This window comes from Onychostoma macrolepis, chromosome 24 (genome assembly GCF_012432095.1).
Source record: "Onychostoma macrolepis isolate SWU-2019 chromosome 24, ASM1243209v1, whole genome shotgun sequence".
In the NCBI taxonomy this organism is placed as follows: Eukaryota; Metazoa; Chordata; class Actinopteri; order Cypriniformes; family Cyprinidae; genus Onychostoma; species Onychostoma macrolepis.
Window position 1 is genome coordinate 11,239,505 of NC_081178.1, and position 13,200 is coordinate 11,252,704.

A 13,200-nucleotide genomic window follows, 5' to 3' on the forward strand; every position below is an offset into this window, starting at 1 on the left:
TGAATCAGCAAAAATCAGTATCGGCAGGTCACACTTACAAAAAAAAAAAAACAATCGGAATCGCCTAAGAAAATTGCAATCAGTGCATCTCTAATTTTGGACAATGCTGTGCTTCCAACTTTGTGGGAACAGTTTGGGGAAGGACCTTTTCTATTCCAGCATGACTGTGCCCCAGTGCACAATGCGAGGTCTATAAAGACATTGTTGGAATGAGATTGTTGTGAAATAACCTGACTTACTCACACAGAGCCCTGACATAAAACCCCATCAAACGCCTTTGGGATGAACTGGAATAGAGCCAGGCCTTCTCATCCAACATCAGTGCCTTACCTAAACATGATCTACTAGATTAGGGGTGTCAAACTCAGTTCCTGGAGGGCCGTAGCCCTGCAGAGTTTAGTTCCAACATAAACATTATTGCATTCAGACTCCTGTAACCTGTGACTGGACACATGATATGTTATACAAAGTTAAATGTTGTTAAACTAATTCTTTGTTCATTAGAACAAATATTTTCATGTGCAAATAGTAAATGGTTTCCTGCTAGACAAGTGTTTCTTGTTTTACCCTAACATGAAATGAATCAAGTCCACGGGCCGTATTTACAAAACATCTTAATGGCTCGTTTCCTCCAACCAGTACAGATCAGTACAGTACAGTACGATTCGGGATGGTACACAGTGATCAGGCTTGCATTTCCACCGCCAACTGTACCCTTGCTTGGTAGGCATGATGTATGACGTAAGCTCCTTTATTCTTGTGGCTTCACTGCCTGACCCTGTGCTTACCTCGTGTATTCCATTTGTTCGTTTTGTTTGTGTTTTAAAGTCTGTTTTTTAAACCGTTCCCGTCATCAGACGTGGATTAAGCTTGCGGATATTATTCTGCTTCACGGCACTTGCACCTGGGTACTGTTGCTGGACAAACCAAAAAGACACTGTCGCCTATACGCGTGAGGATTTGCTGTCTTTTCGCTCTGCTGCTGGGTCCTCATCCATAAATCTTCCAGAGGATTGTTATGCAATCAGGTGGCGTGACGGAGACGAAAGAAAGAGCGGGAAAAGCTTGGTTCAAGAGGAGGCGCAAGACATCAACTTCGGAAACGTCAGAACAGATTTCCCATGCCCTCCATCACCCTGTCAAATGTGCGTTCGGTTCGCAATAAACTTAATGAACTTAAGCTAAGAGCTGGATACGACCATGAATTCAGACAAAGCAACCTTGTTTGCCTCACGGAAACCTGGCTTAAAGACCATCATACAACTCCGTGTTTAAAGGGTTAGTTCACTCAAAAACGAAAATTAGCCTGTGAACGAATCCATGTGTTTTTGTAAGAAAAATGTAGAGTGGGTGGGATTATTTACATGTCGTTATAGTTGCGCCGCCTCTATTGCCGTGACTCCTGAAAAACGTTTTCATTCTGTGTCGCTCCATGAAGCTCTTTTATTTGTGGATTTTAGTTCAGCTTTTAATTCAGTGAAGACGCATCTTCTTTTAAATTAATAAAATTAATCATGGCTAATCCTTTGGACTAGAAGTTTTCTTTCTTGTCGTTCACAAAGAGTCTGTTTTAGAGTGGTGACGTCTGATGTGCTCACTGTGAGCAATGACTGCCCACAAGGTTGTGTTCTCTCCCCTGTGTTATTTTCTATTTTCACTAATGAATTTACAATTAATGAGGGAATTTTTGTTTTATTTAAATATGCTGATGATATGGCCTTAGTTGGACAAAACAAACTCTTTGTATGATTTGGCCTACCTGACTCCTATTAAGGCCCTTGAAACTTGGTGGTGTTCTAGCCGATTAGAAATCAATGTTGTCAAGAGTAAAGAATTAACAAGTTGAAATTGTGGAAAAACATTAAGTATCTTGGTTCAATTCTGGATTCTGATAATTGGGAGTATATTTTTAAAAGATGCTCTCTGTGACTTCCTTCTCAGACAGCTTAGTGGTCTTGGTTTTAGTAAACACATCTTGGAACTTGTGTATAAATCCATTGTCGAAAGTGTTTTAACCTTTCATCTTTCTGCCTGGTATGAGCATCTAAATTGCACTCAAGAACAAACTTTCCATAATTGTATCCATGGCAAATAAAATAATTGTCAGGCCTCAGAACCAACAAATACAACTTTATGTAGAAAGGACAATGAAGGCAATAGTTATTCTTGCAGATATTTCTCCTCCTCTTTTCAGCCAGTTTGAGCACTTATAGTCAGGTAGACGTTATAGAGTTCCTCTAGTAAATAAAAATTGTTTAAGAGGTCCTTTAATCCCTAATGCAATTAAAATAATTAATTCAGCAAGTGTTTAATCAAACAGTACATAAGGCATGAACTGTATCTTTTTATTCTCTTTTATTTATTATGTGTAACGTGACTAATGATTGTGATTCTATTTTACTATGCATGTTGTCACTAATTTTGTTGTGCTGATGAGCCAAAGACAATTTTCCGCTCAGTTGGACAATAAAGTTATACAATACAAGTAGCGATTGACGTCATTCTCACGTGAAGAAGAAAGCACAGCATTGTCTGTGCATGTGTGTGAAAATATAAAATTCTAAAATGCACTTTGGTGCAAACAAATCCAGCATGCATGAGCAGCATGACGGAAAGAAGTGGAGACGCTTCATTCCCCTTGTGTTGTCATTCTCCTTGTAACACGTGCAAGTGACGATTCTCTGTCAATCAGTCAACATTTTGCTGTGAGTCTAGCTCCACCATCTAGGTACTGAACTACTATGCTAGGTTCCCTGAAGGATGGGTACCAAAAAAGTGGTACGGTTTGTTATTTCGGTACCATTCACAACTTCTGACAATGGAATCCGACATAATTGCGTACCAAACTGTACTGTACTCAACCAATACCACTCAGTCGAAACGAGCCATTAAGGCTAAACGTAGCTCCTAACTTGCTGATTTAGGAGAAACTGGTACAAAACAATGGACATGTCAGTCTTAATTTTAGAGGACTCAAGAGGACTCCTAACTCACTAAGACCAAATCACAAACCATCCTAAAATGGCTATTGTGGGCAATCCACCTCAGAACATAAACATTTTAGAAATATTTTCCATTGAATTCAATTATGTCCTTCTTTTCATGTAGTAACAACTGTTACTACACTTTTCAAGAAGTAACTTCTTGAGTCCAGTTTGGTTTTCTTTCACGTTTTCACAATGTCTTGCTATCAGCCATGATTATTCTAAGCTGTTAATTAAAAGGCTGTTTGTATGCATATGCACTGATTGTTTGCAAGATGCAGACATGTTGAGGCTGACAATTAGCTGAAACATATACTTGTTAATCAGTGACACTTTGTCAACATATTAAAAACTTTATTTGAATATGGCAACACAAAACCTTGTTCTGTGATATCTCTGTGATTAACTGACAGAGACCCATCCCCTATCAGTAAAAGTAAAGCAAAAACATTTGTATCCCCCCCCCCAACGTTATAGATTAATGTGGGCGCTAACACTCCTTACTGTTGTGTTTTCTGAGGTAAATAACATTAGATGACTATTTACAAGCTGTTTGGTTGATGGTATAAATGCTTGGAAAGAATAATTAACATTCATTATTTGTAGCGCGCCAGCCATTTAAATTCTGTCCATTTTGTCATGAAATACAAACAATAAATGTGTTTTTTAGCTCTTTAATGTAGTGTGAGATCACTGTATTCGTTTCAGTTCAAGTGGCATGTGAATCAATCGTCTTTTCTACAGCACAAAATAAACGCATACAAATCAGTAAAACAATTATAACTTAATAAAAACGAATGTCTCGTAATCTATCAATTAGTGTTTTGAAGATCATCAATAAAACAACTTCTGAATAGTCATAACATAGCATTTGCCTCAGAAACACCAACAATATAACTGCCGACATTGTTTTATTATTTTCATAAATCAGTTAACTGCCACGGACTTTTTTTTTTTTCTTTTTTTTGGAGTTAGGTAGAATTTTGAATTTTTGTACATGAATTAACATTATTCACGCAACATAACACAAATTTAATCTGACTTGACTTTATTCTAAAAATATTATGACACTAAACGCTTCCATATTTATTCAATTACTTAGGGCAAACATGCTCTTGGCATAGCGGCCCGAACCGCAAAAAGAAAGGAAGAAAGAAAAACTCTTTCAGTTGTAATAAATTAAATTAAATTTTATTTTATTATCTGGGTCTTTCTTTCGGCAAATTCATCCACAATGTCCTTGGTGTTTCATTTAAGGCTTTGTGTATTCCCAGTGGAATAAAAGGTTACTTATGATAGTCTTTCTATAAAAGATAATTAAAATGAAAGAAAGAGAATTAGAACAGTGCAGGTGTTGCTAAAGCTAGATGTGATACAGTCTTTTCAACTAGCTAGCTAACTGTTATTTTATTTGGCTGTGGCAATGCAGCGCTTGCACATAGTTTTAGAAAATGACGCAGTTCTACAGCAGTCCTTCCGGAATTTGCCACTGTCTCTTATGTAGCTAGATGGTGTATGCGAGATATAATAAATTTTGGTTACATTAAATGGGCCATCTTTGGTCTGATTAATCCATTACTTGTTCCAAAGCAAAAGTTCTAAGGCATATTTATTGTGGCCATGAATTAAGAATACATTAACTTGTTTTAATTAAAAGGTCCCCCTCGGCAGATCCCCAATCAGCCCGGCGGGATAGTCCTGCCTTCTAAATGAAAGAGCCAATTGTTGATTGGTAAAGTCAATGCATCACTGCAGCAGCCGTTAGAGCTGCGGTTCCCATAGAAACTGGAGGCTAGAGCAGCCAATGTGCATGCGCAGTTATAAGCGCGTTGGAGCTACGCATGCGCATTGGCTGGTCTAGCCTGAAAAATAAGCTTTTAAACACTATTTGATCATAAGAAACAACAATCATGGGGCAGTTCATTTCAGATTTTGTTGCTGATTTGAAATATGTAATTTAATCGCGAGTTCAGCGAGCAGTTTTTAAGATTTCATGATTCCCCCATTCATTTAGATAGGACTTGGTCTTGTTTGAGCTGCCCGGAGGCATTGCAAATATGGCGCCCGAGTGAACGGACTTTCCTTGAAAGGGACTTTGGCTACGCCCCTGCCCATCAGCCAATTACTGTGGGCATAGTTAGTAAGCTTGATGACATTATCCATAGCAATTAGGTCAATGAGGTCTGCCTTTTCTCTTATGTTAAGATTGCTCCCCATTCTTAGTAAGAGGTGGTCTCAGCAGCTTTGTGAAAATAGGTTTTAAGAGGGAACTTACCTAAGAAACTTCACTGCTATTTAGGACTACTTGCTCTCAGTGGTGAGAAGAAATGTCCCCTGATTTGCAGCATGTGGGTTGGCCATAACAACCACACTTGTTCTTTAAACTATTTATTCATGAAAAATAACTGTGTATAAGGGGTTACGAATTAAATTAGACAAACTCAACTGCTTGATTGGCACTATGCTTGTATGTGGTGATCTAAATGTTGCTCTGCAGAGTGTATAGAAACTGATTCTTCATGTTGCCTTAATTATATTACGCTCATTTGCACCATTTGTTTAGAGTGCCTTGAGTGGATTGATATAAACATTGCATTTTTCTATGTCTGCAGTATAAACCTCCACCAAAGAAGGCAAACTCTCCTGCTGTATCCACGGTGTCCACCGTGTCTTCTCGTCTACCTCAGCGCTCAGCCTATGGGCAGGGAGCTGGCACAGGTATGGACTTGTTTTAACAATTATTTCCCCCTTTAATCCATCATTTCCTCCTTGTTATTTCATCAAGAATCACTTTTGTGAAGCTGGACACAAGCAGAGCTATTAAACCTACAGGATTGCTCGTGTGTTTGGCCACTTTAGTGAGCAAAAAAGATCAAATTCGGCTTGTATTATTTTTTTTATTTTTTTTTATTTTATCATAATTATAATAATTTTTCAGTTCGTTTTTTTATGTTTTCAGTTTGCATTTTAATTTTAAGTTTCCGTTATTTTGTTTTGTGCCTTAGCCATTGAAGTAAAAGTGATTTACAAGTGACAATGACTTTTGAAAATAATGAATAATAACGCCACATACTGGTCTGGCATGGATAAGCCCTCAATCTGAAGTCCTTAAAAAAGAAAATTGGTGTTTTGGTCACTTGGTGGCGCTGTAGCAACTCATAATGTAATAACTGCACATAATGTAAAAATTGCACATAATGTAATAAGTATTACATTATTATTGTAATAAAATGTTCATAATGTAATAATTTTCTCAAAATGTAATAAAATCTTGAGCTCATAATGTAATTTTTTTTTTTTAACGTAATAACAATTTTTCACATAACGTAATAGGTTATTGTATGAGAAATGTATTACATTATGAACACACTGTGGCAACTTATAATGTAACCACAGTTCATAAGGTAATACCAGCACATTATTTAAATGAATGTTTACAATATTATAATTATCTTTCAATATAATAAATTTGACCACAAAGCATAATAGTTTTATGTAAAATAAGCTATTACATTAGGCTAAAATTAGACTTATTAGGCTACATTGTGAACTTTTATTGTGAATAAATATACATTTAACTCGTGCTCTGTGCTGCCGTTGCCTGAGGCAGATAATGCAATCTACTACATTAGACTTTGGAAACTTTTATATGTTTTTTCCAAATTTGTTCATAATAATGAACATGCCTTCAATGCCTTAATTTTGATCAAACGATTCAAATATATTTATGTGTAACCACTGTCATTGTCATCATACCACGGACACACATATATATATATATATATATATATATATATATATATATATACAGTGAGGAAAATAAGTATTTGAACACCCTGCTATTTTGCAAGTTCTCCCACTTAGAAATCATGGAGGGTCTGAAATTGTCATCGTAGGTGCATGTCCACTGTGAGAGACATAATCTAAAAAAAATCCAGAAATCACAATGTATGATTTTTAACTATTTATTTGTATGATACAGCTGCAAATAAGTATTTGAACACCTGAGAAAATCAATGTTAATATTTGGTACAGTAGCCTTTGTTTGCAATTACAGAGGTCAAACGTTTCCTGTAGTTTTTCACCAGGTTTGCACACACTGCAGGAGGGATTTTGGCCCACTCCTCCACACAGATCTTCTCTAGATCAGTCAGGTTTCTGGCCTGTTGCTGAGAAACACGGAGTTTGAGCTCCTCCAAAGATTCTCTATTGGGTTTATGTCTGGAGACTGGCTAGGCCACGCCAGAACCTTGATATGCTTCTTACAGAGCCACTCCTTGGTTATCCTGGCTGTGTGCTTCGGTCATTGTCATGTTGGAAGACCCAGCCTCGACCCATCTTCAATGCTCTAACTGAGGGAAGGAGGTTGTTCCCCAAAATCTTGCAATACATGGCCCCGGTCATCCTCTCCTTAATACAGTGCAGTCGCCCTGTCCCATGTGCAGAAAAACACCCCAAAGATGATGCTACCACCCCATGCTTCACAGTAGGGATGGTGTTCTTGGGATGGTACTCATCATTCTTCTTCCTCCAAACACGTTTAGTGGAATTATGACCAAAAGTTCTATTTTGGTCTCATCTGACCACATGACTTTCTCCCATGACTCCTCTGGATCATCCAAATGGTCATTGGCAAACTTAAGTCGGGCCTGGACATGTGCTGGTTTAAGCAGGGGAACCTTCCGTGCCATGCATGATTTCAAACCATGACGCCTTAGTGTATTACCAACAGTAACCTTGGAAACGGTGGTCCCAGCTCTTTTCAGGTCATTGACCAGCTCCTCCCGTAGTTCTGGGCTGATTTCTCACCTTTCTTAGGATCATTGAGACCCCACGAGGTGAGATCTTGCATGGAGCCCCAGTCCGAGGGAGATTGACAGTCATGTTTAGCTTCTTCCATTTTCTAATGATTGCTCCAACAGTGGACCTTTTTTCACCAAGCTGCTTGGCAATTTCCCCGTAGCCCTTTCCAGCCTTGTGGAGGTGTACAATTTTGTCTCTAGTGTCTTTGGACAGCTCTTTGGTCTTGGTCATGTTAGTAGTTGGATTCTTACTGATTGTATGGGGTGGACAGGTGTCTTTATGCAGCTAACGACCTCAAACAGGTGCATCTAATTTAGGATAATAAATGGAGTGGAGGTGGACATTTTAAAGGCAGACTAACAGGTCTTTGAGGGTCAGAATTCTAGCTGATAGACAGGTGTTCAAATACTTATTTGCAGCTGTATCATACAAATAAATAGTTAAAAATCATACATTGTGATTTCTGGATTTTTTTTAGATTATGTCTCTCACAGTGGACATGCACCTACGATGACAATTTCAGACCCTCCATGATTTCTAAGTGGGAGAACTTGCAAAATAGCAGGGTGTTCAAATACTTATTTTCCTCACTGTATATATATATATATATATATATATATATATATATATATAAAATATATTTCACACACAGGCTGAATACTGTCCCTTATACTGGGCTGCTTAAACTTTATTTCCCACCAATGTCAAAAAATCCCATGCCCTTGCTTCACATAACACAAAAAGAAACTGGTCTTTGGCTTATTCTTCACTATAATACTATTACTGTAGCTGTTTATTATAATTATATTTAACAAGTCTTCTTATTATAGACCTTTTTCCTGAATAACCAATGAGCGGCGCCATGATGGATTCTAACTTCCGTTTGGGTGTTCTCGTGTTCCGGTCTCCAAAGAAATCCGTTAAAACGGGGTAAAAAAAAAAAAGATTTGAATCTGAATTGAAACTTTTTCAATATAACTACATATAAAAATGTGCGGAGGGTTGCTGTGCTGTTGTTGGCTGCCACAGTAACGGCAGTGAGCTAAGGAATTCCTTTAAAGTACTCGTTTTGCGTATCAGAAAATCTGTTTTGTCAGGCACTGTATACATAGCTTGCAGCACTTAAGTTAAAATACTGAGTGTGAAATAATAATATATTTTCAAATTAGAGGTCGACCGATAGTGGATTTTACCGATAGCGATAGCTAGGTTGGACCACACTGGCCGATACCGATTTAATCAACCGATAGTTTTCAAAATGGATACTGAAAGAGAGCTAGTGTTTTACCATTTAAAAAAAAAAAAAAAAAGCAGCAACAGTACTGAATTATATTAATTATTATTTAGTATATTGATCATTAAAGTTATTTCATAATTTGCTAATGTTAAAAGAAGAAACTTTAAAATTTTAAAATATAGCCTATTAGTAGCTAATAGTGAATGTTGAAATGAAAACACTCTAACAAGGAACAATACTTCTACAGTTTTCATTAATGCTACGAATGGACTCTTATTGTTAAATGTTACCATTTAATTTCAACAGTCATGCTTAAAGATGGCCATCTTTAAATATCTACACAAGGCCATAGCATTAAAATTATATGGATATTGTATGTATACTCACACACTTTATTTGCTTCTATTTTTTAACACTCGATAATTGTCTAATCAAAAAAAAAGAAGAAAAAAAAGAAAGAAAAGTTAGTCACACACAAAAGCGCAGCGTCTAGGAGAACTCAGAGGTATCTCACACACACACACATACCAGACGCTTTGCGTTCAAATCAAGTGGCGATTTATTTAAATCACCAAATGGACATAAGTTTGCTTCAAGAATGAACAATGTGGCATAAATGAGTTTGAAGTTCGGTGTTTAAAAAAACAGCAAGTGGAAAGAGAAATTGCGATCTATTACAGCACTCTATATGAAGCATACAGACTTTATTAGAGCCACAGAAAGACAAACGTTTTGCTGAAAAATGCACAATACATAATTTATAGCCTAGGCTGAAGTCATTATATACACATTCACAACGATTTGGGACAAATATAATGTAATTTAATAGAAAACTATGTGAATGGCGCTCTGTTCCGCAGCAGGATTTTCTGTCAGCTGTATTTAAATGCACGTCTGGAGTTTCCCGCTCTGTGCAGCGCGCAGTGTCACGTGTCAAAATAAACAACACATGCTGTCAGTGGTTTCCGCCTCTAGAGGCCGCTCTCGTACTGTATAATGCCAACGGGCATTCCGGCAACGGTAACGACATTGCCGATAACCGATAGTTGTGGCAATCAACTATCGGTGCCGATTAATCGGCAAAACCGATGAATCGGTCGACCTCTAGTTAAAATAATGTTTGCTCTTATCATTCTGTGTACAAAATCCCATGAACTTCACCCCGATCGGGAGCTGTATGTGCACTCATCTGTTTTCAATGCAGCTAACCTCACGTCGCTTCATGTCATCTTCCCACTCATTGAACTATGACTGATCCTTTACTGCAAAAAGACGGTCATTGCAACACTGTAAAGTGATGAAACAGTGGCGCCACATGACTCTGAAAATATGTAACTGTGCCTAGAATCTGGAAATGTAAAGCACCGTTCTAATCGGGGGAGACTTCCGCAATCAGAAAAAGGTCTATACCTTCACCGATTATACTGATTTATAATTCATATTCATATTTTTTTTAGGTGTTTTTTCTCCTTTATCTGATGTGTTCGACAACATCAGAATTCTGGAACCCAGAATATTTTGATACTTGAATAAAAACAATGAGAGCATTAGTGCTGTGCTCTACCCTTTGGTTTAGCAATGTAAAAGGGCATGGAAATAAAGCAATGGATGTTGAAACGTACAGTACAATGTAATTTTGAAAGCACTGATGTTTTTATTTTTAAAAAGCCTATTACAATTATGAAATTTGACAATATTTTTGGTGAGTTTATAATGTAATACATTTCTCATAATGTAATACTTATTACATTACGTGCCGTTTTTACATTATGTGCAGTTATTATATTATGAGTTGCTACAAAAGAAAATCATATAAATTAGTATTTATTTATTTAGGTTTTAAATTTTATTTTAGCTTTATTTCAATTAACAAAAATATTTTTTCAATTTTTTTTTTTTTTTTTTTTAAGGTAACAATTACATCACTGATCCTGTCCACATATTGGTTCTAATTTCGTCCCACCTCCAATTGTCTCCTTTTTGTATTTTTAATTAGTAAAAAAATTAAATAGTCTTTGGACTCTCTACAAAACATTTAAAATGCACATTAATGACATTGAGTTGACAAGCATCCAAACATAAAGTGTCGAGATGGTACTTTTTTATTCATATTAAAATAAGGACATCAAAAGAAAGAAAGAAAAATCAAGGCTCTGTCAATGATTGAAAAAGCTCTTTCCCCTCTCCCTCCACAGGTATTCCTAGCAGCAAAACCTCATCCACTGGCCCAGTGAAAAGCGTATTATCAGGATACTCTCCATTACGGAACAGCTCCTCTGGCTTGACCAGCCCTCCCTCTGAGTAAGACACCAGCTCCCTGACCAATCCTGATATTTGACATTTTCTTCAGACTTTATGACCATCATTATGATTCTGTTTGCAGAGGGAACATGAAACCCAAGAGCATGGTTTCACAAAGCTCGCTGAGAAATCCACCTTCTGGTATAGGGATGAACAAGAAGGTCCAGAATGCAGACAACTGTATTTCAAGGTACAATATTATGTTGCAAGTATTGGTGTACGGCACTGCTGCACTGTGACGTGTGGGTGGTTTCTTAGGAATTGTGGTGATGAATGCAAATGAAGTGGACCGAGAGATCCATCAACTGCTCCTGTTCAATTCCTTTCGTTGTCTTTTCCAGTTCACAACATTAGTTACAAAAGGTCTTTTAGTCAGTTGTTATTAACCTAATATCTGGGTTGCAGTTTTGTTTTTAATAGTCCACACTGACTCATTCATATCTTTATGATTTTCTTTGGTTAGGAATGATATGGAAAATGAAATACATTTTTCCACAACGGGCACCAAGTTTTGCCATGAGTGTGGGACCAAGTACCCTGTGGACTGGGCCAAGTTCTGCTGCGAGTGTGGGGTGAAACGAATGTACATTTAATATGTACACACAAAAGTAAGACTGACTCACTGTAGCTGCAGAAACTGAGTATTATTTTCCAACCAACTAGTGTACTTGGCAAATCCTTGTGCTGTAGAAATATTTCACTTGTAATCTGCTTCCGTTTCTATAGAAAAAATCTCATCCCAACTTTCTGCTCAGTTTTTTGTTTTTGTATTTTTTTGGGGGGGGGCAATGAAAGTGCAATATGATTGGTTACTGCTACAAAAGGAGTAGTGTTATCTCCGTTATAGTTATGATTAAAATATTGATATGTTAAATTGACTTAAATTGATCTAGGCCTTAAAATGGGACCATATCACTCATAAAATGCAACTATTATTCTAATGTTAATCTTATTGTAGTGTGTCATTTTGAGGGAATTTAAATGCTAGTTATTTTATTTTTAAAAAATTGTTTTTTTTTTAGGTTAAAAAGTTTCCAATGTTAAATGTATTGACAACAGTTCTTTCGCTGAGCAATCCAATTTTGTATTTCACTTTGTTTTTATATGTTCTTGATTTGTTTTGTGCGTTTTTAACAGTTTTGAACATGAAAATGACTTGTAGAAATCGTCTTCGTATATTTATTAGACATACAATCCGTTCACACATCTTTTCAACCTTGGTTGATCTAGTCTGTCCAACATATTTACACATCAACACAACATACAAAACTTAAAGGCGACTGCAATGTCATGTCACATCTTTCAAGAGCGTCCACCATATTACAACCTTACAAAAAGTAGCTTTACAATGGTATTTCATTGTTTCCGAGCCTTTAGGCTTTATCATTGCTGGTCCAGGGTGAGAGAGGTCGAGGAGTTGGTGGCTGTTTGTGCCGATCTCAAGCTCATATGCATTTCAAGCATCACTCTGCACCTTGTTATGCTTGTATTACTGCTGCTCTGGTAGTAAATATAGCTTATGAATACCTGCTTTTGGGATTATGACAAATTTTGCTGTTAAAGGATAGAATGGTTAAAATGGATTGAACTTATCCTACATAAATAAAGTGGAAAACATAAATCAGATTGTGTTCTGCTTGATGTGTTTATTTCATCGTTTATTTAGGGCTGCCAGTTTAACACATTAAGTACAATTACCTATTTATTACAAAAATAAGCATTTAATCACTGACCCAGTGTTTTTATCATGCCTAAACAATAGTGTCATTAATTATCTTTATTTAGGGGCTTTTCTCAATAAATATTGATATGCAGTATATGTAGTTATTCATTAAAGCATTGATTAAAATTTTTAATTGATTGACAGCCCTAGTT

General features: G+C 36.7%; 1 protein-coding gene across 4 annotated transcripts in view; it reads left to right on the forward strand.

The window, feature by feature from the left end:
* Positions 1 to 12,951, forward strand: part of zc2hc1a (zinc finger, C2HC-type containing 1A) — a 30,271-nt gene extending 17,320 nt beyond the window's left edge. For all 4 annotated transcript variants that reach the window (XM_058765203.1, XM_058765204.1, XM_058765205.1 and 1 more), the window contains 4 exons: positions 5,597 to 5,702; positions 11,220 to 11,325; positions 11,408 to 11,515; positions 11,789 to 12,951. In XM_058765203.1, coding sequence (XP_058621186.1) covers positions 5,597 to 5,702; positions 11,220 to 11,325; positions 11,408 to 11,515; positions 11,789 to 11,918 — 450 coding nt within the window. In that variant the 3' untranslated portion in view covers positions 11,919 to 12,951. The remainder of the gene's footprint in view (positions 1 to 5,596; positions 5,703 to 11,219; positions 11,326 to 11,407; positions 11,516 to 11,788) is intronic.
* Positions 12,952 to 13,200: the final 249 nt, after the last annotated feature.